General features: G+C 34.8%; 1 protein-coding gene across 6 annotated transcripts in view; it reads left to right on the forward strand.

The window, feature by feature from the left end:
• The window catches only part of RTTN (rotatin), a 185,981-nt gene that overhangs the window by 41,157 nt on the left and 118,036 nt on the right, over positions 1–26,788 (forward strand). For all 6 annotated transcript variants that reach the window (XR_010343605.1, XR_010343606.1, XM_064379025.1 and 3 more), the window contains 11 exons: positions 3,360–3,485; positions 4,002–4,118; positions 5,042–5,181; positions 8,260–8,431; positions 11,309–11,408; positions 12,142–12,230; positions 12,608–12,725; positions 17,077–17,173; positions 17,797–17,865; positions 23,855–24,043; positions 24,651–24,890. Coding sequence is in view for 4 of the 6 variants with exons in the window: in XM_064379025.1 (XP_064235095.1) it covers positions 3,360–3,485; positions 4,002–4,118; positions 5,042–5,181; positions 8,260–8,431; positions 11,309–11,408; positions 12,142–12,230; positions 12,608–12,725; positions 17,077–17,173; positions 17,797–17,865; positions 23,855–24,043; positions 24,651–24,890 (1,457 nt within the window). In the remaining 2 variants the exon portion in view is untranslated. The remainder of the gene's footprint in view (positions 1–3,359; positions 3,486–4,001; positions 4,119–5,041; positions 5,182–8,259; positions 8,432–11,308; positions 11,409–12,141; positions 12,231–12,607; positions 12,726–17,076; positions 17,174–17,796; positions 17,866–23,854; positions 24,044–24,650; positions 24,891–26,788) is intronic.

The following is a 26,788-nucleotide window of genomic DNA, read 5'->3' on the forward strand; positions in this document are numbered from 1 at the left end:
GCACTGAGCTGTTAGTAATTTTGAAAATCCCAGATTTTAATATACTATAGTCTTTATAACCAAGTGTCATACATTTGGTTGCAAAAATTTAAAAGATATTTTTTGTTAAAACTCACCTTACTATCCTAGTTATAAAAGGGGAGAAAATAAAAGAATGTGAACTTTCATTTAACGTTCTTCTTGTTAACTATTTGGAAATTTTTATTAGTTGACACTGTTCTTGCAAAATATAATTGTGATTTTTCTTTTCTCACAAAAGATACTCGTCTGTACAGTGCATTGTGGTTTTAAAAAATTGATAAGTATTTATTTTCAGGGAGTTATGATAATCCAAGTCAAAAGCTCCAAATGATGAGATTTCTTCTAGCGAGCCTCTGTGTTGTAAAGATGTAGTACCTTGTTTTAGATATAAGGATTTGTAATGGCATTTCACCTTAATTGGCTATGTCTGTGATATGATATTATTCCAGTGTCTTCTGGTAAACCTCCAAGGCATTGCTGCAACTCTACCTGACCTAAATGTAGGAGCATGCTACTAATGTGTAGGTTACTTTTTCTGAAGAGGCAAGTTAGCTTTTTATTGTAAGACTTAACTTTTAGGACGATATGATAAAGACGTAAAATAGCTTTTAAACTTAGGGATGATTAAATGGTGACCACTTCCATGCTACTTGGATCTGACATTCATTTAGCAATATTTACTGGACACTTTACTGTATGCTAGACTGTAGTGATACAAAGTACAGAAAAGAGCCTTGTCATCAGAGAGCTTACCTTCTGATAGGGGAGAGAGAGAGAAGTATGTAATAATTTAAAAATATTCTTTAAATACATAAAAAGTACGTATATATGTGTGAGTGTATATAGAGTTTTCTTTATAACATTATATACAGAATATATGTGTATATATATATATATATAGTTTTCTTTACAACACTATATATGCATTCTATGGATATAGGGTTTTAAAGAAAATAGTGTTGTAAAGAAAGCAAAAGGACGAAGGAATAGAGAATGACTAGTAAGTGTGTACTAAATTCATGTAGGCTGTCTAGGGAGGGAGAATTTCTAGCCAGAGGAAACAATAGGTCAAAAGTCTCTGCTTTTCAGGTGAGAATGTACATTGTGTGTTTCACTAACAAAAAGAAGGACAGTATAATGAGATAATAGAAAAATGATACCAGATTGGGTCTGAAAAGTAGGCAGGGTGCCAAACATTGTAAAGCTGTGAATTTTACTGTAAGTACAGTGAGATGCTTTGAATGATTTTAACGTGATCTGATGATCTTTCTGAAAAGATCACTCTCCTATTGTGTGGGGAATGGATTGTAGTGGGTCAGAATGGAAGCAAGAAGACCAGTTCCATTGTAGTAGCCCTGATGAGATGTGGTGGTGTAGGGGAGATGAAGAGAAGGAAATGAATTTGGGATATATTATGGACCTGGAGCTAATTGGTTTTGCTGATAATGGGAGTAGGAGATACAGAGTGATCAAGGATGAATTTTAAGGATTTGGATTTAGCAGTTGGATTGATGTCCCAAATATGGGATTGTGCATTGGGTAGAATTCTGTTTTGAACCTAAGTTTGACATGCCTTTTTATATCAAGTGCAGATGTTAAGTAGACTGTTAAATATAATAATGCTAATAATTTCAGTGATAATGATAGCAGCTAATATTTATTGAGCATTTACTCTATGTATCAAGTACTTTTATGAGTATATTATCTCATTGAATCCTGTAGCTCTGTGAGCTAGGTACTACCTCTTTCCGAAAACAGAGATACTTTGAATTTGTCCAAGGTCATTCAACTAAAAGTGGTAAAACTGGGCTTTGAACCCTGATCATTTCACTCCAAAGCCCATATTCTTAAGCATTGCACCACACTACCTTTGGAGTGTGGAGCCCAGATGAGGTGTAAAATTTTCAGTCATCAGCATAGAGATGATATTTAAGCTACAAGCCCTGATAGGATCAACTACTGAGAGACTAGGGAAGAGAAGGCCTTCTAGGATCTAACCAATTAAAAGTTGGGAACAGAGGGAGCCAGTAGTGGAGACAGAGGTGAGAAGGAAGAGTCAGATGAGAACAGAGGTGAACACATTGGATTTGGCATCACTGGGGTCGTTGGTGTCCTCTACAAGAAGCTCCTGTGGAATGGTAGGGACATCAGTCCTGCTAGTGTGAGTTGAAGAGGGCCTGGCAAATGTGAGAGTACCAACTGAGGACAGTGAACTCTTGGGAGGACTTGTGCTGGGAAGGAGAGCTGAAAAATGAATTGTTATCAAGAGGGGGAAGCCAGGGCCAGAGACACATTAGAATGTGTCATATGGTGATTAGAATAATCGTGTGAAGAAAAATAAAGGTGCTGGAGAAAAGTAAGACAATTTGAGGGAGTAAATCTTGATTTCAGAAGGGTATAGTCACAGTTTAGCTGGTAGGTAAGTGTCTTAAGGAAGTAAGTGACAGCTATTGTTAAACTTTAAGGCTAAGGCTTTAGATCTTTGAAAAGCTTATAATACAAAGTTGCTGTCTGTGGCATGAGGTTAATAGTTGAAAGAAAAATGATGTATGCATATACATATGTGAGTGTATGTAGGTACCTTTTTGACCTTTGAATTGTTGGTAGTAGGAAGAAAGAAGAAGAAATTCACAGAATGAAAAAAAGTTGTATTCATGTAACTCATTATTGATCATATTTTTACCTTCTATATTTTATTTAAATTCTATTAATAGTTCAAGTAGCTTCCCCCACATTAAATAGCTGCTAACAAAATATTCTCCATCACATATTGAGAAAAAAAATTCTGATAGTTACTCTAAGTGATGGTTCAAAGTAATTGTATTTTAGGTACATAGCTGTATTGATGATAACTTTATATATATCCTTGATATATATACACACACACCAAGTGTGTGTGTATATATGTATATATTATATGTGTGTGTGTGTATATATATATATATATAAAGTTATGTCTCCCATAACTTGAAGCCTTTTCATGTTGAATTTTTCTTTCTCAACCTTTATAAGTAAAATGCAAATGCTTTAGGATAAGTTTATTATTGTGTTTATGTCCTTTGTGTTTATCATGATGAATAACTTTGAGAGATTATGGTTGTCTCAGCCATTTGTTTACTTAATTTATCATCATTACACTTTTTGGGAGAAAGTAATATAAATCTCATACAAACTAAGAAACTGTTGGACAGGAGACTGTTTTTCATTCTCTATTGTTAAAAAAGGTTTCAATGAAGTAAAAACTAAAATAGAAATTGGATTATAGATAGAAGAAAGACGGATCTTTTAGAAAAATCAGTGTTGCTAATTTAAAAATACTTTTTAATATTATTTTACAGGAATGTTTAGGTGTTCATAATGTCACTAAACCTGTGTCTTCACTTTGCAATGGAATTCATTTTCTACTTCATCCAAAAGTTCTGTATGAAATCTCTGTATTTGGCATTCAAGAGCCCAAAAGTGAGGTATGATGTTAAAAACAGTGAAAAAAATTACTGTAACTTACTCAGCTAAGTTGAGGTGATATTCTAATATAGTTTAGATAGCATGGTGAGAAACTAAAAAGAAACCTGTCTTTGGTGCATTGGTTCAGTTGAAGTGTTATTTAAATAAAAACAAACGTTATGTAAAAAGTGGGAATAAAAATACAAGACACACTTGATCTCAAAATATTTACATCAATTTACTCATATTTTTCATCTAAGATGTTGAAAACTGTACCGTACAGAGAGCTATAGTAAGCAGGTTATTTCAGTTAGGGAAATTTTTACTCAAGGGACAAATGTACATTAAAGGTAAAAAAGTAGAAATCATTAAGGAAGAAAAAATGAGAACAGAATGTAAGATGATGCTATGGGAATGTGAAGATTTGAAGAAAGAGATGTTAATTCTAGCATCTTTCCAGATGTTATGAAATGCTACAGTTATGTCAGGCGACCTAGCAGGACATCTCATTTGACTCGTTTTGTGTTGTTGAGCAGGTGAACACTGCTGCCAAGGCCATTCTGTTATACCTGCTTCAGGGACGATTGATGATGACAGCACTGACCTGGAACAAATTTATTGAATCTCTCTGTCCTGTGATTCCAGTACTGCAGGTATTCTGTGAAATTCACCTTTTATGATACCATTTATCTTTGGCTAGGTCTGATTGATTTAAGCACATGCAAACAGCAAAACTGTCGTGTTGAGAGAGAAATGAAGAGAAGCTGTGAAGGCGCTGTGGATGAGTGAACAGGAAGTGGGTGGCTGTCTTGTTTCTGGCAGAAAGTTAAACAAGGATAGCTAATTTGTCTGTATATATTTTATGTATCTGGGTGGGAGGTTAAAAAGTGAGGTGCAGGCACAGTATTGACTGTGAAAAATAGAACTCAACCTTATATAAAGGCTTTTAGGCAGAGCTAACCGTGCTTTTTAAGCAGACCTTACATAACTACCTTGCTTCATGAATTCTATCCATGCGTGTATAAGATTAAAGTGATACTTTAATGAACATGCTCTTAGAAACAGCATTTTTTTTAAAGTAATCCTGGATATTAAAGGAGTCAGGTCCCTTTCTCTTTTGGATGAAAAGGTAGGTTCAGAATGCCATCATAGGCACAGTCTTCTTTTAGAAGAGAGAGCCCAGGCCTTGTGCCTTGAGATGGACAGGGTCCTATTCCATGGTTGTAGTATTTATAGCAGTCCATCTTCTTAGGGTGGGATGGGCCGAGGATCTTTGAGGTGCTTCACCAAGGGGAGTGCCACTATTAGAATCTTAGAAAACAGGAAAATCAGCAAGTGTCAAGAAGGTTGGCATGTTTTCCTGAAGTTCTCCTGTATGTATGTGTATTTTCTTTTAAATACAGCTTTATTTAGGCTCCTTACCTCATAGAGGTTATTTTGAAAAATTACTATTGTATTCAACTGAATTGAAAGACATTTATGAGTTGCTTGACAGGACAACACAATTCTCATTTTTAAGTTGAAAAGTTATGTATAAAATTAAACAATGATTTCTCTTTAAAAACAAATCTGTTAGGGCTATGCTGACACAGAAGATCCTTTGGGTAACTGCATTCTCCTTCTAAGCAAAGCAAGTTCTGACACAGGAGAAGAGATCCTTCCCTGTACTACCCGGTTAAAGTTCATGCTGCGACTTTTGCTAGTGAAAAAGCCATCGTGAGTACAACATAATCTTTTGAACATTTTTGTTTTGAAGATTAATGAAACCATGTAAGAAAGTATAATAGTTATGTTAATTTGAAACAAAACTAAATAATTTTTCAGGGGATGATACTACATTACTAGAGGAAACTAATGCATGAAACTAAGCAGATACGTCTTTTATGTACTTGCCGATGTTTCATCCACTTTACAGCTGAGTTATCCCTTTCAGAGCAGCCTGTGTTATAGCACTGCTCCTGAGTGCTGTTCAGTAGTACCCTAGGCAAGTTGGAGAGCCATGGAGATAAACAGATGGTAAAAATTATAGTGTATTCCCATCTTCTCTTTAGAAATTGTTAGCCTCCCAGAGTGATCCTTTTGTAAATATCTGTTCTGAATATTAAGTTTTTCATAAGTGTGGTAGGCCACTTGTCTCATATCTCAGAGTTACGCAGGTATTTTAATCTCATTTTTGTGTGTTCTTACTTGGGAAACTGAAAACATATCCTTTCTTTGACCACCATTGATATAAGCATTGTTTTAATTAATGAAAAGAAGGAGAATAATACTGTTTTTCTTCCTTCTCTGTCATTGCAACATGAATGTTTTCTGTTACTATTTTTAGGTAACAGTGGTTAGATTTTCCCTAACTGAAAGAAAAAAATGCTTAGAGTTGAGATGGATAAGCAGAGATAAAAGAGCAGTAGTTGGTTGAAAAGGCTAGGAAGAACGGACAGACATTCTTTTGACAATGGTTAATTTGTGTTTCCCAAACCTTACATCAAGAAAATATAGCAGCTTATTTATAGACAGATTATTGGACTGAAAAATAAGGAAGTAGGTGGAAGTTAACTAAACCATTAAGAGAATGGAAGAAGGAAAACTATACAGTCTTTAAAATAGTGTAGTGTAGAGAGTGATGTTATGGGTGATACAGGAAGAAGTAGGCGGAGGGAGTTAATGTGCTTGTATTCTCAGGGGTTGTCTTCTACACGTGTAGAGGAGCTGTTCCTTGTTAATCAATGTGCTAGTGTGGTACTCCTTACTTGAGCAACCCCCCAAATTTGGAGATTCAACACAATAGGGGTCATTCCTTGCTTGCTTTTGGGGGCCCAAGGTCCTCAGTTTAATAAAGAATTTTAGGGCAAGCCATCCCCAGGAGCGTAGGGTAAGGCAAGGCCAGACTTTAAGATAATTCTCTACTATACAGAACTTAAAACTATTTAAATGATGTATTTGTTTTTCTTATTTTTTTAATTCTACCCCATCCCACCAACACATCCATAAACTCCATGTAGGCAGGAACCCTGTTCATCAGCTAATCTTTATATCCTCAGAACTTCATAGAGTAACTTAAACATAAATACACAGTCATGCGTTGCTTGATGACATGGGTGCATCCTGAGAAATGCGTGTGTTGTTAGGTGATTTTTGTCCTTGTGTGAACATCATAGAATGTACCTTACACAAACCTAAGTGGTAATAACCTGCTATGTTCATACCTAGGCCATGTCATATAGCCTCTTGCTTCTAGGCTGCAAACCTGTATAGCATGTTACTGTACTGAGTACCATAGGCAGTTGTAACACAGTGGTATTTGTGTATCTAAACAGAGAAAAGGTTTAGAAAAATACAGTAATATAATTCTGTGAGACCACCATTGTATATGTGATCCACTGTTGACTATAACATTGTTATGCAGTGCATGACTATACTCAAAAAGTATTAAAAAAAATTACATGCATGTATAGGAATAACCAGATTCTGGCATCCTATGCTAAACCTAAAAAGACCCTAAATGTATATATACCAGAGAACAGGAGGCATAAATACATGCTTTATATATCTCATCACTAGCCACCTTTACTAGGGGTTATACCTGTCTTTCAACTGACAACTTCAGATATTGATTTAGATATCGTTGGCTTAGAATGTAAGGAACAGTGGAAAACTATTAGGTAGGTGTTTAGCCTTTCTAAGCTCTCTTGAGGTAACTGACAAATGGAGAGGGGGAAGTTTACTTGATTTATTAGTCCTCTGGAGATGATATCAACGATATTGCAGTAGATACCTACTTTGTGTTAGATTCAGGGAGTATTTATTGGGTGTCTTCTATATACCTGTGAGCTGTGGGAACATAGCAGCACAGACCTGGGCCCTGCCCTTCAGCATTTAGCATGTAACCGGGGATATGCTCTTATTATCAATTATTCTTTAGCATTAGTTGTCATAAAGTGAGATAAAAGTTATGATGCAGGGGCTCAGGGTGGCAGGCCTACATACAGAAGGCAACCTGCTCTAGTCTGTAGTAGGAGGACCACCCTAAGGATGCATGTTTTAATTGTTATCTTATAGGTAGTTCTTAAAACCTGGCAACTTGTATTGCTTAAAATTCATCCGGTTTCCAGGTATTTCAAGAACTCACCAGAGGAGTAACAGATACATGGTTGCCTCAGTATCAGCCACCTCAGTGATCTTTGTCCACTTGATGGTTTTTCTGTTTCTGTTTCATTGTTTAGTGGCATACGATATTTAATCTTTTCTTGAAAAATCTCCCACCTCCCCACTCAGCTGTCCATATTCCTAATCCCTTCCAGATAAAAAAAGTATTTGTATTTTCACATTTGACAGGAATATAAGAAGATTTTCCTACACCGTAGTGTTGTCACACTTTAGTTGTGAGCATCATTACTCTCCTGTGGGTTCATCTGAGTGTTTGGTCTCTGGTCAGGGGCCTGTGATACTTTTTACAGTTGAGAATAGATCACTAGATTTGAAGACAGGAGTTACAGATTTAATTCACAGATGTACTTATTGAAGTTTACTGATATTTAATCTCAGTGAGTCTGTCTCATTTGTAGTTATTATTTTTTGCTTCTGATGTTTGTTTTATAACTGTTATATTGAATAAATCATGGTTATATATCAAAGATTTTTTTGGTAGAAAAAGTGAATTATCATTACTAGTAATGGTAGTATAATTGTGACTACTTATTGTACTTTGTTGATATATAATTATTTGTAATTATAAGCCCTTTTAAAATGGACATTCGTTTATCACAAAAGTTTGACTTAAGTACTTTGTGTTCTTAGGGTCCGTGCACTAGCATTAAAGCTTTTAGCATTCCATCTTACCAGTGAAGAAGGGGCTGATACAAAGCGCCCTCTAATAGATGCCAGAATTCTCTCCAGAGTTACTAATTTATTCATTGTGAAGAAGCCTATTGAACTCAAACTGGATGACAGAAGAGAGCTGGTTATTAAGGTGACTATAACTTTTGAGTTTATTACTGTGTGGTAATTTGATACATTTTTATATGACATATTTTGTATGACATTCTTTAGTTTGTGTATGTCCTGGGGTGGGAGAGAAGTATAGGGATTCAGGGCTGGTTTGAAATTGTGTTCTGGCTTCATCTGACTTCTGGATACATTGATTTATTGCAATGGTCCCCAACCTTTTTGGCACTAGGGACCAGTTTCACGGAAGATAGTGTTTCCATGGATCGGGGCAGGAGTATTGTTTTGGGATGATTCAAGTGCATTATATGTATTGTGCACTTTATTTGTATTATTATTACATTGTAATATATAATGAAATAGTTGTGCAGCTCACCATAATGTAGAATCAGTGGAAGCTCTGGACTTGTTTTCCTGCAATTAGACAGTCCCATGTGGGGGTAATGGGAGAAAGTGACAGATCATCAGACATTAGTTATATTCTCATAAGGAACAGACAACCTAGATCCCTCACACCTTGTTCACAATAGGATTTGTACTCCTGTGAGAATCCTGTGCCTCGGCTGATCTGACAGGAGGTGGAGCTCAGGTGGTATTGAGAGCGATGGGCAGCGGCTGTAAATACATGTCCCTGGATTAGCTAGGACTGTACCTATAGCATGCTAGACTGATGCAGAATTCTATAAAGAAAGCTGTCCACTATTTTCGTCGATTCATTCCTGTGTTTTATACCTTCTCATTTCACTTCAAGTTTGCAATCTCTGTGTTTTATTTTAGACTAACTGTCTAAGGCCCGTAGAAGTATGTTAGAGCCACATGTAATATGGTAGTTTTGTTTTTGTTTTTTGTTTTGTTTTGTTTTTTAGTGGGTAAATACATTATGTTCTTCTAAACTGAATGTTCAGGGCTGTGTGACAGTGCTGGCAGGAGGATTGGAGAGTCTTCCACCAGCTGCATACCAGGTCTGGTTGGAACTTCCCTGAGTTCTAAGCTGTTGGTATTCACTCCCGTGTCCTGATGTATGGAGAAAGGTGGGGAGGGAGCATTCTGACGCGTCTTCTGTGAGTCCGTGTTAGGACTGGAAGACAGCAGTGAGTAGGAGAAAGGAGCTTCGTCTTTGTTATGTTCTTGTCCCTTTTTCCTGATGCTGGTTTTGCCACCTCAGACACTGTCCTAGCATGAAGTGACAGGCACTTGTCTGGGGGGAAGCTTTGAAGGGGTTCTGGACAGCAAGTCCCAGAGTGTTGTCTGCTCTAGAGTCTTCTAAGAGAAAGAATGGAAGGGTCCATGGGAATACCAGCTGGTGGCTTCTGGGAGCAACAGGGAAATCTTGAGTCTTAGGTCTGGGTCACTCTTCTCAGATTAGCCTGGTACTACCTGTAAAGATGTTAGGGAACATAGATGTTTTCTGTTACCTTTGTAAGGCTGCTAATGGATTAATGGGTTATGAATGACTTCCTAGCAAAGATGTATATTAAGAAGAGTGGAGCCGGGTGCAGTGGCTAGTGCCTGTAATCTCAGCACTTTGGGAGGCTGAGATGGGTGGATCATTTGAGCCCAGGGATTCGAGAGCAGCCTAGGCAATATGGTGAAACCCTGTCTCTACTAAAAATACAAAAAAATTAGCTGGGCTCGGTGGTGCAAGCCTGTAGTCCCAGTAACTTGGGAGGCTGAGGTAGGAGAATCACCTGAGCCCAGGAAGTCGAGGCTGCAGTGAGCTGAGATTGCACGACTTCACTCCAGCCTAGGCAACCAGAGTGAGACCCTGTGTCAAAAAACAAAACCAAACAACACGGAAACTTACTTGACCTGATGACTCTTTGTTTTAGAGCTTAAGTTCCTTCTTGACCTACTGTATAATTCTTGCAAATTTTATTTATTTATGTATTTATTTTAAACTTTTATTTTAGGTTCAAGGGTACATGTGCAGGTTTGTTATATAGATAAACTCGTGTCATGAGGTTTGTTGTACAGATTATTTCATCACCCTGGTACTAAGCCTAGTACCCAATAGTTATTTTTCTGATCCTCTCCCTCCTCCTGCCCACCACCTTCAGGGAGGCCCCAGTTGTTCCCCTGTTTGTATCCCTGTGTTTTCATCATTAGCTTCTACCTGTAAGTAAGAGCATGTCGTATTTGGTTTTATGTTCCTGCGTTGTTTTGCTAAGGATAATGGACTTCAGCTTCCTTCATCCATGTTCCCACAAAAGACATGATCTCATTCTTTTTTAAGGCTGCATAGGACTCGATGGTGTATATGTACCACATTTTCTTTAATCTGCCACTGATGGGCATTTAGGTTGATTCCATGTCTTTGCTTGTGAATAGTACTGCAGTGAACATTTGCATGCATGTGTCTTTATGGTAGAATGATTTGTATTTCTTTGGGTATCCAACTTCTATAAGGAACTGAAACAAATTTATTAGAAAAAAATGAACAACCCCATTAAAAAGTGGACAAAGGACAGAACAGACATTTTTCAAAAGAAGACATATATGCGGCCAAAAGGCACATGAAAGAAAGCTCAATATCACTCATTAGACAAATGCAAATCAAAACCGCTATGAGGGACCATCTCATACCTGTGAGAATGGCTATTACTAAAAAAATAAAAAAGTAACAGACACTGGTGAAGTTGTGGAGAAAAGGGAATACTTACTTATACACTGTTGAGAGTGTAAATTAGTTCAACCATTGTGGAAAACAGTGTGGCAATTCCTTGAAGATCTAAATATAGAACTACTACTCAACCCAGCGTCGTGCGAATTTACGTGTAAATATGTTGGTTATATAAATAAGTTGACTTTTTTAGCTTTTGTTCATAGGAAACAAAACCATAAAATTTTATTGGAGAAGTGGAAACAGATAAATTTTGGGTTTTTTTTTTTTTTTGGTTTGTAGTTGGAAACTGTTGAAAAAGTATATGAAATCTTCATCTCAGATGATGTTGATCTTGTTTTGAGAAAGTCAGCTGCCGAACAGTTAGCTGTGATTATGCAAGGTAATGTTTTCTGAGGAAAATAATTGCTGTACTGCTGATAATAGAATTTTAGATTGCTGTGTGGTACTAGCAGGGGTTGGCAACTATGGTTTATGGGCCAGATCCAGCCTCTGGCTTTTTTTTTTTTTTTAACAGCCCTCAAGAATGGTTTTTGCATCTTTAGAGTTGTTAACAAAACCAAAGAATATGTGAGAGCCATACATGTCTAGCAAAGCCTGACAACATATTTACTACCTGGTTCTTTACAGAGAAAGTTTGCTAACCCCTTGTTATTATTTGACCAATAAAATGCCATTTGATAGAATGATCTTCTTTTTAAAATATTGATAGGCTTCTGAAAGTGAAGTGCATGTTCCTTTCTCAATTTGCCGAGTGCATGCGTCATATTTTCAATTTGTACCATCTTGCTTAGGGAAATTAATCAAATAATACCTTTGTGGTTTGTACACTTAAAATTCTAGTAGTTTTCAGAGTCAGAACTGGTTCACCTAATTCTTTTTTTATACTTTTGTTTTTTATATTACAGAAGTTAAAATATGCTTTTTACTTAACCATTTTTAAATTGAACATATGTATATAAAGTAAAAAGTTTCATTCTCTAATGTTAGCCTCAGGTCTAACTATTTTTAATAGTCTGAAAGTTGTGTGGATATCAGTTCTGTGTATTTTAAAATATGTTTTTAAAACTTCAAAGATTTTTTTTAACTTTTAATAACTTTTTTTTGCTCTGCAGATATTAAAATGCATGCTGTGGTGCATAAGTTACGCTTAACTGACAAAATAATTGAGTATTTAAATGATTGTGTGGGTCAAGATGGCAAGGTAAGGCTGATGTGCTTCTAGGCATTGTTTTACCGGTTGTTTTATTAATCTGATCTGAAATTGAACTGAGCAGAATTTGGATGAGTACTTGGATTTTAAATCCTAAGTAACACCTCCTATCTCATTCATTGTTTAAAATTCTAAAAGTGGAGTCTCCGTAAAGGAAAACGAATCTTAAAATTTCCATAAGATAGGTAAGCAGAAGTATATACAAAACTCACTTTCAGTGGAAAGTAATTCTCAGTATTTACTTACATTTTAGTTTCACATAATTTTGATGAAAAAGCATAAAATTTAGAGTAAGCTAATATTGTTATGTTTGATCTCACCTGATAATTGGCAAAAATAAAATAACTGTGTTTTCCCTCCTGGACCAGGTTGTAGAATGTTTGGTACAGCCATGCCTGACACTCTTGAGGAAGCTTTTATGTGGCGATCCGGTCATGCGTGTTTCCCTCTCACAACAGTCTTCTGTTTTGACGCTGTTATTCAGAGGTAAATAAAAGAAAATCTGCTAATAAGATTATTCTTCAATTTTAAGTTTTCTTCTTTAATTGTAAGTCACATTTGCTTTTACTAATAGAACAACAGCATTTATTAGTGACCACACTACTAAAAACTAATCACAATGGAAAACATTTAATATTTTTGTGGAAATTGCTTTATAATCCTGTTACCGAGTGGACCCTAGAGCTGAGAAAAGCTAAAACCTCTGATTGTTCTTTGCACCTTGATGTAGATGTCATTTGGTGCTCAGATAGTAAACTATTATCTATAAAGAGAAAAAGTTGCAGCTGCTGTTGTTACTATCTTCTTTCTAATATCTCTTTCATCTTTCTTGTTTTGATTGTATCTTTGGATCTTGTACATTTTGTCTGATTATTTCATTTGACAGGCATTAAGAGTATAGGCTCAACTTGTGTGGGTGGACACTAGACCATCCTAAATGACTCTGAGCCTAAATTTATTACATTCTATAAAGTGTGGGTTTTAAAAACCCATTTAAATTTGATTCTAATTTAGTAAGGTGTTAGATGAATACACTTCATATACTTTTGTCCTGCTTTTCTTCTCTGTTTTTTTTTTTTTTTTTTTTTTTTTTTCTCTCAATGGAGACCCTTGGTAATATTTTGTACTATTTTCTTTCTTAGAGGTTTAGGCCACTGCTTTTTAGTATTCTACAAGAGTCATGTTGACCAAGTATCTGAATGTGCTTCGTCTTGTCTGTTATCAGGCATATAGGAGATAAGTGAGATTTATGTTCAGAATATGTTGTTAGAAATAGTTGTTTTATTTTAGAATATTTTTTTCCTATTGGCTTCTGCTTGTCAAGTGTAAGATGCAGTTTATTTAAGTAGCAGCAGTAAAACCAGGTAAAGTTCTAAACAGATTCAGTGTGTTTAGACTCATAACATTTTGAGTAGACTGTAACATTTTTATAAGTTTGTATGGACTGATCATCTCAAAGAGCAACAGTTACGAATTTTTAGTTTTGTTTAATCCTGTTAATAACTATCTTCTTATTAACCTCATTCAGTTGAATTTAGTTCCTAGTTTTCCTTTTCATTTATAATTTGTATTTAAATTATTCAAGCATGGAACTTATTATGAACATCTACTGGATTCAAAGGCACATTCCAAGGCAACATAATCTATACCCTTTTCAGTATTTCAGTTTTTCTATTTCATTGCTGTTTGTGGAAATTACTTTCAACGAGTCTGAGAATGAATATAGTATCTCCCATTAATGGATTTAGTTTCAGGAAAAGTTATATTTATTTATTTATTTATTTATTTATCTATCTATCTATCTATCTATTTTTGAGACAGAGTTTTACTCTTGTCACCCAGGCTGGAGTGCAGTGGTGCAATCTCAGCTTACTGCAACCTCTGCCTCCTGGGTTCAAGCATTTCTCCTGCCTCAGCCTCCTGAGTAGCTGGGATTATAGGCACCTGCCACCATGCCCAGGTTATTTTTGTATTTTTAGTAGAGACTGGGTTTCTCCATGTTGGCCAGGCTGGTCTTGAACTCCTGACCTCAGGTGATCTACCCGCCTCGGTCTCCCAAAGTGCTGGGATTACACGCTTGAGCCACCGTGCCCAGCCGAAAAATTAATTTTTAACCAGCTGCTTAACCAAGAAAATTCATTTCTCAGCAAACATTTATTAATCACATTCTATGTGCTAGGTACAATGCTAGGCTTTGGGTTATATTGATGAGCATGGTAAATGATCCTCATGGAGCTTACAGTAGAGTTGGAGATGTTGACAAGTAAATTTATAATACAGCACAATAATACTTTTAGTTGGGGATTCCTGGTGCCAGAGGACATGCTGGTCAGATTGGTTGGTGAAAAGTATCAGAGATTGTTTCTAGGAAATGTGGCATCTGAGATGGAATTTCAGAAATGAATAGGGGATCAAATAAACAAGATCAGCTTCTAGATAGAGGGAGCCATCATTATGTGTATGAGAGTTGGATGCGTTTGAGATGGAGTTGGCTGGATTTGGGGAGTGTAGAGTGAAGGGAAATGATGGGATGAGGCAGGGAGGAAAGTTCGTGCAGGGCCTGGGAGGTCTTATTAAACAGCAGTGAGGAGCCATTTAAGGTTGTTAAACAGGGGAGTATGTGTTTCAGGAAGATTATTCTGTAGCATGGATAATGGATCAAAGGAGTACAATAATTATATAACTTCTCAGATAACATTGCTTGAATCATGAACTTTATGTTATGACAGACTTCTATACTGTATTTCATTGTTAGAAATTAACTTAGAAATCATTTACTATACCATCTCAGTGTGAGGTCTAGAGAGATTTAGCAACTTGGCCAAGGCTATAACCAGAAATGGTTATTGGGCTATTTATTTATTTTTGCTGCTGAGAAAGAATCCAAACTTCCTTACGTGTTTTGCTTTTGTTTTAAATAATCACAGACCTATACATCCTTATTGTAAAAATTCAGGCGATATAGAACTATCCAAATTCTAAAAGTTTTCATTTTCTTCTCTTTCTCAATTTCCCCAAAGAAGACTGTACTGGTTATCATTAGGAATGTATTATTTCAAATGATCTTTTCTACACACACATGTAGTTTTCATTCTGTATATTACAGTATTGTGTTACTTCCTTTATTCAACTGGAAATATAACTTGATTATTTTTCCATAATATTTCATGTGAGTATATATTCTTCAAAAAACCCTAAAAACTACTGCATTGGTGTTTCAGAATTTCAGTTTGCTGTTTTACTGGGTATTTGTTTCAGATTTTTCACCACGACAGTAATCATGTTGTGTGATCATCTTTGTGCATACCTTATAATTGGAATTCCTAGGTCAAAGAGATTTCATAACATAATGGTTAAGTTCCTTTCCAAATCACTCTCACCAAAGGTGTTTAAAAATACTTATTTTCGTTATAACTTTGCCAACACTGAATCTGTCGCATTAAATTTTTTTTAAACTTGTAGGTGAAAATATATTATTGTTTTATTTTCTTATTTTAGTTTCAGTGAAGTTGATTATCCTTTCATGTATATTCAAATTTCTTAATCTATGAATTACCTATTTTCCTGTTGTATTTAATTTATTTTCAGTGACTCGTAGGGTTTTTTATTATAAGATAGACACAATCTTTATACTTGATTTTATGTGATTAATATTTTCTTTCAACTTTTCTATCCTTTTAAATGTATTTATTGCATCTTTAACCTTAAATAAACAATATTTTATGGAAATATATAGAGCTTTTCTGTTATGGCAGTTGGGCAGTTTTTTTTTTTTTATCATGTTCTAAAAGTAGGACCTTCTCTAGTTCCAGATTGAAAACATATGCTCCTATACTTTTTCTGGGTTTCAAGTGTTGTTAAAAAAATTAAATTTTAAATCAGACAAATACGTTGCTCTAATTTCTTATTTATTTGGAAATGTTATGGTTTATTGATATGAAATGTCTGTTTTATTATAAGTCAATTTTTACATGTTCTCTGTTTCTTTACTTCTTGGTTTATTGCTATTTTTAATCATGCCAGTTACATAAGGATGATTTTCTTTTCCTGCAGTTAGGAAAAATGTCTTCTCTCAACACTTATTTCTTATTGTTGCTTCCCTGAATTTGCTGTCTATTATGTTGTTAGTCCTGTGCAATAAGTACATCATACGTCTTTGTTTAGAATTTCATAGGTTTCAAGCATTGAGAAATTGTAGCATTGAGATCATTACAGAAGTGGAAACTGAGACTTAATGTTAAAGAACCTGACCAGGCCACTTAGCTAAGTAGTAAGTGGTAGAGCTAGCGTTATGTCTGTTAGTTCAGAGCACTTCCCTTTTCCATCATCTTGTCATAATAAGCAAACAGGAACCCAAACGATGACACAGCCCAAACATAACATTTTAAAGTCAAATCCAAGTTCTTTGATCACATGTTTGTAGTAAACGGCAAAAGTTACAAGATCTCTTGGTGAGAAACTTTAGCTAGAATTACATGACTCAGCATAACCCTAGAGGGTGTATCAGTTTGTTTCTCTACCTAAAGTAGACAGTGTCTAGCGAGTGTATCTGCAGGTGTGGTTCTTGGACCAGAAGCATCTGCATCCTCTGAGAACTTATTAGAAATGCACATCACAGGCTCCACCCTAAGCCTATCCAATCAGAAACTGTTTTAACAAACCTTCCAGGTGATTCTTGTACATCCAAAAGTTTGAGATGAGAGCCTGGGTTTTATGATGTCACCTTATCTGGGTTAACGTTGCATTTCTTTTCTCTTCAAATTAAGATATTTTAAATTTGAAGTTCATTCTTTATAGAAGTACAAATATTTCATAAAGTTGTGCTCTTTTTGTTCAGTTTCCTTAGTATTTCACGAAGATTGTACTGTCGTGACTGAAGTTGGAGCACTATTTTGTCTTCTATTATTTGATGAAGTATCAAGAATGGATATGTGGTGAGATATAAGAATTTATAATTTTTTTACTCTTAGTAACTATCTCAGGTATCTGATGCAGTCTTACAGCAACACGTGGAAATTTCTGATTTACGAGGCTTATGCTTTGCATGCTAGACATATGTGGTATGAATTTTGGTTTGAATAAACAGTATTCAAAAGCCAATTGACTCAAAATATCACTCTGAAATTTTATTTTTAAACATCATTAAATATAACATTTAAAATTACTACAGTGATTTTTGTCTTTAAATCTACATTTTTATTGCATTCCTTCAACCATTTGTTTTTTTCTTAATATTTAATTATTTTTAAAAAACTGGGAAGATGTTTAGGACGATAGAATATGATTAGCACTGATCTTGAGCAGGATTCATGGGAGGAGACACACAAAGGTCACCGCTGCATTAGGTGAATCATGTTACGTGGAATTTTTTTTTAAAACCTAATTTACTCTCAGGAAGTAGCAAACGTGTTGTTACTATACTAAATGATAGACTCAGTTGCAATGTTTGATTTCACTTGCAGTCAAGGAAGTAAGGTTAACTTGTATTTGTTAGACAAAACTTGATCTACTCAGTTGTTTCTTTATTTTATTTTTATTTTATTTTTTTATAAAATAGGTCTGTTAATCCTCCCAGTAAATCTTCTTTGCCATCAGTCTTCAGTTTGCCTGTTTCAGTTTTTAGAAGGTAAAGAATTTATTTCTCTGATTTTCTTGAAGGGTGAAATGTTGTTATAGAAAGGGAAATCAAAATCTATAATTTCTCACAATTTTTATTTAGCATTTAAATCCCATAACTTGGGCTTTCATGGTTCCTTCACGATGGTGCTTTGAAGATTTCAGTAAGTATATCTCCACACCACCAATTTTTTATTTTGCTATAATTCAAATTTACAGGAAAGTTGAAAGAACTATACAGTGCATACCTATATGTCGTTCAGCCTAGAGTCATTGATTATTAACATATGAGTCTATTTGCTTTCTCTCTCTTAATATATATTTTTATTTATATTTAATTCTTTCCTGCCCACCAACTGAAAATAAGTTTCAGACATAAATTTACTCCCTTCCTGTATATTCCAGCATGAATCTTGTCAGATATGATCACATTGTAGCAGGTATATAAAATAATCCTCAAATTAAGGGCATTATTTTATATACCTGCTACAATGTGATCATATCTGACAAGATTAAAAATAATTCTATAACATGATGTGGTTTCTCCAGTTATCTCCAAATATCTTTTGTATATATCTTTTCATAATGCAATATCCAGTCAAGGTCCTGCATTGTGTTTGGTTTTCATGTCTTTTTAGATTTTTTAAAAAAGTGAATTGTCTTAGTGACATATGGCATACATAAAGTACGTAAAGTATGTAAGTCATAAGGGTACGGTCATTGAATTTTTCTGAGTAAACATACCTATTTATCTCATACAGATTAAGATATAGACTATTACTAACAGACCAGAAATCCTTTTTCTGCTTCCTCATTACCTTCTACCACCCCAAAATGTAATCTTATTTTAATTTCTATTGCTATACATTATATTTGCTGGTTTTTGAACTTTAAAAATAGAGTGCATTATTATGTTGGCTTTTTGCTCAACTTGGAGAGATTTGTCCATGTTGTTGCATGAAGCAATAGTTGGTTCGTTTTCATTGCTGTGTAGTATTCTGTGTAAGAATATACAACACTTTTATTTGCCATTCTATTTGTGGACATTTGATTTGTTTTCTGTTTTGGGCTATTAATATTATACTGCTAAGAACATTCTTGAACTTGTGCATTGTTGGAATATAGGATATTTATGTTTAGCTTTGGTAGATCCTACCAAACAGTATTACAAGTGGTTGTGCTGATTTACATTCGCACCAGCAGTGTAAAAGTACTGGCTGCCCCACATCCTCACCAGCCTTTGGTATTTTCATCACCAGTCTTAATGGTGTTTGTTTAGGTTTGGCTAAATAATAAAACTCACTGGACTGCAGTAGTCATGCTTAGAATGAGATCACATTTGTGGGTACTAGGAGCTGTCCTGGCTTAGAAGCCTCATGTCCCAAATAGATAATATGTTTTCTAGTAAGTGTGTTGTAGGCATAGTTTCCAGGTTGCTTATAAGAGCCATAGCACTCAAGATTACCGAGAGCTGTGCCATCCCATCATGCGCTTATAGTTTATTCCTAGACGTCCCAGTCCAGATGTGGGGAGTCATTTTCATCATAAGGAAAGCAGCTTAGTAAATTATTGACATTCCATACCTATCTGATTCTACTGGGTAAAGGGACAGAGAGAGTTAGCTCAAGATCACATTTGTCCATAAAGAGGAGAAAGGGTTTTATTACTCATTTACTCACAGTAACGTTGTCATTTTAAAAATTGTTGCCCATCTGATGGATGTATAGTGGTATCTCGGTGGTCATGATGTATTACCCTTTGCTTTTTATTATTTTCTTTCTTCTATGTTCTTCAGACTTAATTTGCTGTTTATTTTCTGACTTACTGGGGGATTGACCATTGATTATTAGCTGCTTTTTCATTTAAAGCTCTCAATGTTCCTAAGTATGGCTTTTGGTATATTCCACAAATTTGATATGCCATATTTTATTATTTAGTTCAAAATGCTTTCTAATTTCATTGTGTTTTTTTTTCTTTGATCCAAGGGTTTAGTGTTATTGGGGGTAATTAATGAAGATTTAGTGTATTAGGTTTTCTAGTTATTTGATTATTAATATTCAGCTTAATATTGACATTAGAAAATATTTTCTATGATTTTAATTCTTTGGAGTTTGTTGAATTTTACTTTATGGCCCAACATGTGGTCAGCTTTTAAGAATGTTCCATGTGTACTTGAAAATAATAAATAATATATATGTAGTAGTTGTTGGATACATTGTTCTGTAAGTATCAAAATATATCAAGTTTATTAATAGTGTTCAGATTTTCCCTGTGTCTACTTTATAGTATGTGTGTGAAGTTCCTTCAGGTAGCAGAGAGGCATGTTAAAATCTCCACTATGACACTGTCAGTTCTGGCTATGTGTATTTTGAGCCTATGTAATTTAGTTTGTATACATGCTTCTGGTGGGTTGTCTCTATCATTATGAAATTACCTCTTTATTTCTAGCAGTGCTTCATTATATAGAATTCACTATACCTATTATTACTACAGCTTTACCAGCTTTTATTTGGTTAGTGGTTAACATGATATGTTTTTTCCCATCCTTGTAGTTTTAGCTGTTCTGTGTCCTTAATTTAAGTTTTTGTTTTTTTTTAAAATAAGTATGTTTTTGGTCCAATCTGACAATGTTTACAGTTTAGTTGGAATATTTTAATGCATTTTTCATTTATTAGGATTACTAATTTTCTGTATATAGATTATTAGCTTGCTATTTTCTATTTGTCCAATGTAGTTTTTTTCTTTCTTTGTTTTCTCTGGCTTTTCTTGATTAATTTTTAAAATTAGTCCAATTTTTTCAGCTGTTAACTTGTAGTTATACATACATTAAGTATTCTGTTCTGTTCTATTCTATTCTATTCTATTCTATTCATTTGTAGCGATTGGGATCTTGCTTTGTTGCCCAGGTTAGTGTTCAACTCCTAGCTTTAAACAATTCTCCCACCTCAGCCTCCCAAAAGTGTTGGGATTACAGGTATGAGTCACCGTGCCCAGCCAAGTATTCTTCTATATACATTATTTCTATATATTCTTTTATATAGATGATTATTATTTTATAATCAAGACATTATAATTTACTTCTTTGACTGCAAGCTAGTATTTTTTACCGCATTCCAGACAATGCAAGGACCTTAGATTACATTAACTCCATTTATTTGTTCTTCTTTTTTTCTCCTATTTAAATTCTATACCTACTTTAATTTTTAGAAGATGTTATTATAATTATTTTATGCAATAAATACTCATTTAGATTTGTATGTATACCTTGGTCGTTTCTGTTATTTTTTATTCCTTGTTTGTTTTTCCTGCCTCCATCTGAGAATTTTTTTTTTTGAAGAGGTTTTTATTATTTAATGTAGTACACTTACATTAGCAGTGATTTTTGTCCAGTTTTCTTTTTAATCTAAACAAGTTTTCACTAGGCATAGAATTCTAGGTTGGCAGTTGGAGTCCATTTTTGGTTGGAACGTTGGCTGTCAGTTTTATTGTTGCTTCTTTGAAGGAACTGTGTTCCCCATTCCTTTAGGAGTTCCTTCAGCTGTAATTCCACAGCACTTTGCTTGCTTACTTATTTATTTGGAGTAATTTATTTTTATGGATACACAATATTACATATTTATGGAGTACATGTGACATTTTGATATAAGCTTACAATGTATAATGATAAAATCAGTAATTAAGATGTCCATCACCTCTAACATTTATCGATTCTCTGTGTTAGGAACATTTCAGATCTGCCCTTATAGTTATTTTGAAATATACAACGAATTACTATTAACTATTGTTACCCTATTGTGCTACTGAACACTAGATCTTATTCCTTCTATTCCTTCTATCTAAATTTTTATGTACCCATTAGCCATCCCTTCTTGATTCCGCTCTTCCCCACCACTCTTTACAGCCTGTGGTAATCATCATTCTACTCTTCATCTCCATGAGCTCAATTTTTCTTTTTTTTAAGCTCTCACATATAAAGGAGAACATGTGATATTTGTTTTTCTGTGCCTGGATTATTTCAGTTAACATAATGACTTCCAGTTCCATCCATCCATGTTGTTGCATATAACAGGATTTCATTCTTTTTTATGTCAGAATCATATTCCATTGTGTATGTATACCACGTTTTTTTAATCCGTTCATCTATTGATGGACTCTTAGGTAGATTCCTTATCTTGGTTATTGTGAATAGTGCTGCAATAAACATGGGAATGTAAATATCTCTTTGACATACTGATTTTCTTTCTTTTGGATATATACCCAGCAGTGGGATTGTTGGATCATATGTAGGTTCTGTTTTTAGTTTTTTTTGAGGAACTCCATACTGTTTCCAATAGTGGCTATACTAATTTACATTTCCACTAACAGTGTATGAGCATTCTCCTTCCTCCACATCCTTGCCAGCATCTGTTAGTTTTTTGTCTTTTTGATAAAAGCCTTTTCAATCAGGATGAGATGATATTTCGTTATAGTTCATCAGTATTTCTCTGATGATTGATAATGTTGAACATTTTTTCATATACCTGTTGGCCATTTGTATGTCTTCATTTAAGAAGTGTCTATTCAGATCTTTTGCCCAGTTTTTAATTAGATTATTATAATTTTGTGTTAGTTGTTAAAGTTCATTATATATTTTGGTTGTTAATCTCTTGTCAGTTGAATAGTTTGCAGATATTTTCTCTTAGTCTATAAGGGACTCTTCACTTTGTTGACTGTTTCCTTTGCTATGCAGAAGCTTTTTAACTTGATGTGTTTATTTTTGCTTTGCTTGCCTGTTTATTTTGTTATTTGCTTGCCATTTGTTTATTTTTGCTTTGCTTGCCTGTGTTTTTGAGGTCTTATTCAATAAATCTTTGCCCAGGCCAATGTCCTGACACATCTCTGTAATGTTTTCTTCTAGTAGTTTCATGGTTTCAGGTCTCACATTTAAGTCTGTAATTCATTTTGATTTAATTTTTGTATGTGGTGAGAGATAGAGGTCTAGTTTTATTTTTCTGCCAGTTTTCTGAGTACCATTTGTTGAAGAGACCGTTCTTTCCCCAAAGTATGTTCTTGGTGCTTTTGTTGAAAGTTGACTAAATGTGCGGATTTATTTCTGGGTTCTTTATTCTGTTTTATTGGTCTATGTGTCTGTTTTTATGCTAGTATCATGCTGTTTTGGTTACTATAGCTTTGTAGCATAATTCACAGTTAGGCAGTGTGATGCCTCCATCTTTGTTCTTTTTGCTCAGGATTCTTTTGGCTATTTAGGATCATGTTTTGTTCCATATACATTTTTAAAATTTCTTTTTGTCCCTTCTAGGATGCAAATTTACACGCATGTTAGATTATTTTGCCATGTTAAAGGAAAAACAAGACAAAATATACATGCATGTGTCTTTATGATAGAACAAAATTAACTTTGGTTTAAGAGATATTGCCGTTGAATCTGTTTTTTTTATTTCTAAACGTATATCTTGGTTCTTGTTGAATTTATTGATGATGAAACTGTGTTCTCAAGTGAAAATAGTAAGTTTGAATTCAGTCACTTAGTGACTTCTGTTATCACAGGCAATTCATTTGTCAGCTTTAAGCCTCATTTTGATCATTTATAAAATAGATATTATAGCGCCATATGTGTAACTGTGAATGAATGATACATAATAAGCAGTGTCTGGCATAAAGTAGATACCAGTGTTTTAGCTGAACACCTTTTATGTTAGGTTCACTATATTCATGGGCCCTGACTTCAAGGAGCATTAGTTATCTCCACAACAACTGTAAGATAGCATAGGATGGGGTAAGTTCTCAAGAAAGGGTTTAAGTATTCTGGGGAATTTAGAGGAGATGGAAAGATTAATTCAAATACTGTATAAATTATGATAACGGTTTAAAATAGGAACTAAGAGAAATCTTTGCATTACTGTGGGTTGGGAGGCATTGAACTAGCCCTCATTTGCGGCTCATCTTTTTGAGTAGCATTTAAGAATTTGAAAGTTTGTAATTGTTCCCATTTCCTTTAGGTATCATCTACCTGTTCATGTAATCGGACACCATGCTGTGAGTCCTTACGCCATAGTTTTGCCCTTATCTGCTGATTGTTTGGCCTTGAAGCCGGTGTCAGATATGCTGAGAATAGCTTGGAACCTGTCATGGTATCATGGGAGTGATAATCTGTTGAAGCAAATGAACTCTGAAAGTAAAACACAAGAGTAAGCTCTCATATTAGTTGAAAAAGTATTTGTAATTAATTAAGTGTAATTAATTAGTTAGGTTTTACTTTTTCCTTACGTCCAGTAACTTTTCTCTTGATGTCATCTGATTCTGCCTTTTAACGGTTGTAATTTTTACTTTTAAAGATTACATGTATTTATTACTTTTCACAATCGATCATAAAAGAAAATTTTAAATGAAAAAACATTTTACTCTGTGCTCTTTTAGAGATTATTTAAAGTCTGATTTGTTCATAGATGTGAATCACTAGGAAAAGGGTTCTGGATTAGAATAAAATTTCAGTAAATATATGCACGAGTGTTATTACTGTGATGGTGATTACTTTTGAGTATCTTAATATTCTAATCTGTCAGTCTTATGTGAATAAAATTTTTTTTTAAGGAGGAAAAGTCAATATAAACATTTGAGATGCCAATGTAAAATTCTAATATTGACAGATGCGTATCAGTTTTCTTTTGGCTGTAAGTCAATCTTTCATTAAAAGAAAATGAAGATAAAACAACTTTTGGGAGAGTTTATAAGAGAAATAAATGTGAGCTTTTATTTAAATACCTTTATGTTCCTCTTTCTTTTTTTTTTGTCTAGATTTTTGGATACATTGAAGTTATCCACAGAGGACATCCTCACTCTGAAGATAACACACATGGCTAGTGGGCTGCAGGACTGCCTCCATTCCATTGTTCAGGCTGCAACCCACAGAGAAGTTAGGGCTGCTGTCACTAGGATGAGTTTTTATCTTCTGAATGACAGATTGTCTTTAAAGGGTGGCCCTGGTTCGTGTGGGGCTACCTTGAAGTCCTTGGCTTGGCACACCGTGCTGAACAGGTCAGTGTGAGGTCAAGGCTGCCAGTTTCAAAGACCTGGATTGTATTGTATTGTGTTCATCTCCAATTCTTTGAAGATAACAGTCTGTGCCCTTACTGTTGCTATCATAGAAAAACTCCAGGATTTTTATCATCTGTAATAGCCAAAGAGAAATTTTTAATTTAGTCATTGCATTGTTGAAGGGATTATTAATAAACTTACAACAATTTATTATCCTTAGAAAACTTTACCTCACAAAAGTAAATAATTAGGATAAGACATGGATGAAACAAATTGAATGTTTATTTCTATCCATATTATAAATGAGTTGAAACATCAGTGAATTAATAGGTTTGGTACACCTGCCACAGGCTGTTTTGTTTTGTTTTGCTTTTGTTTTGTTCTTAGGTAAATTGTATCATTTTTTTTTTTACTCCAAATTTCACAAAGTTCATTGCCATGTGGAAGTTCTTTATAGCAGTTATTGAGAAGGCTCTAGCTTGTCAGTTTAACATGCTTAGATCGTAGCAGTTGGCTGCATTTGCTGATTATTTTAACAGTCCAACATTAATTTATGTGTATGTTTTTATAGGTATATGCTAACACACAAACATACTATTATAATCTGATATCATTTTGGAAACTTTTTTTTTTTTTTTCGAGACAGAGTTTCGCTCTTGTTACCCAGGCTGGAGTGCAATGGAGGGATCTCGGCTCACCGCAACCTCTGCCTCCTGGGTTCAGGCAATTCTCCTGCCTCAGCCTCCTGAGTAGCTGGGACTACAGGCACGCGCCACCACGCCCAGCTAATTTTTTGTATTTTTAGTAGAGACGGGATTTCACCATGTTGACCAGGATAGTCTCGATCTCTTGACCTCGTGATCCACCCGCCTCGGCCTCCCGAAGTGCTGGGATTACAGGCGTGAGCCACCGTGCCCGGCTGGAAACTTATTTTAAGAAAATAGGTGATAGTCATGATTTAGTAGGATTACAAGTTATTAGAGGTATCTAGAATCTTCCTTCAACTAGCTTCTGTTGTTTTGCCTGTTTAATGTCTCTCTACCCCTTTCCTAGTAAAAGTCCTGTTGCTACTGTTTTTCACCATTTTTTACTGAACTATAGAATGACTAGCGAATTGGTTTTTCTGCTTTTAACCTTATGCCACTCATATATGTTGCTTTCTGAATGATCCTTCTAAAATACATGTCACCTGTGGATTCTTCTCCATGGTGTGCTAGATATTAATAGAATTCAAATCCCTTTGCATGCTGTAGAAAGTTTTTTTTGATCTGCCACTTGCCTACCTTTTCAGTTTCATTTTCCATGTCTCTAACATACATTGTGTTTCTATAAAGTACAAATATTGGGGTTTTTGGAAACTGCTGGATATTTTAGGGCATAAATTTCCATTTTATACCTTCTCGCTTTTACATAGTTAACTCCCTGGCTGCTTTGTGAATACTCCTCCTCGAGCTCCAAGGTCTTCTTCCTCTGTGACGTATGTGGAATTGTAGTTACCATAATTATCATGTGGCTTTCCTGCATTACTTCTACAGTGGTTTGAATATTTGTCTTCTCATATGCCTTGGGTTTATTATATTCCTTTTTATATCCGTCACCTATGGTATAAGTCATAGTATACAGTTGACTCCTAATAAATGTAGAGTGGATGAGTTGGAGAGACCTTAGAGCTCATTTAGTCCAGCTGTGTACTTGGTGAATTCCCTTCTGTGTATCCTTGTCAACTGGCCATGTGGCCTCAGCATGAATACCTCCTTTGAAGGATACTCATTCTGTTTCTGAGATGTGATTATTAGTGAGTTTTTTGCTCTTTTGAACTGTACCTGGTCATTTCTACCTATTATTCTGTCCTTTAAACTCATAGAATAAATAGTCTTCACATGTGACAACTCTTCATT

Source organism: Aotus nancymaae, unplaced genomic scaffold, assembly GCF_030222135.1.
Source record: "Aotus nancymaae isolate 86718 unplaced genomic scaffold, 86718_ANA_hifiasm-v0.15.2.pri h1tg000020l, whole genome shotgun sequence".
NCBI classification, from domain to species: Eukaryota; Metazoa; Chordata; class Mammalia; order Primates; family Aotidae; genus Aotus; species Aotus nancymaae.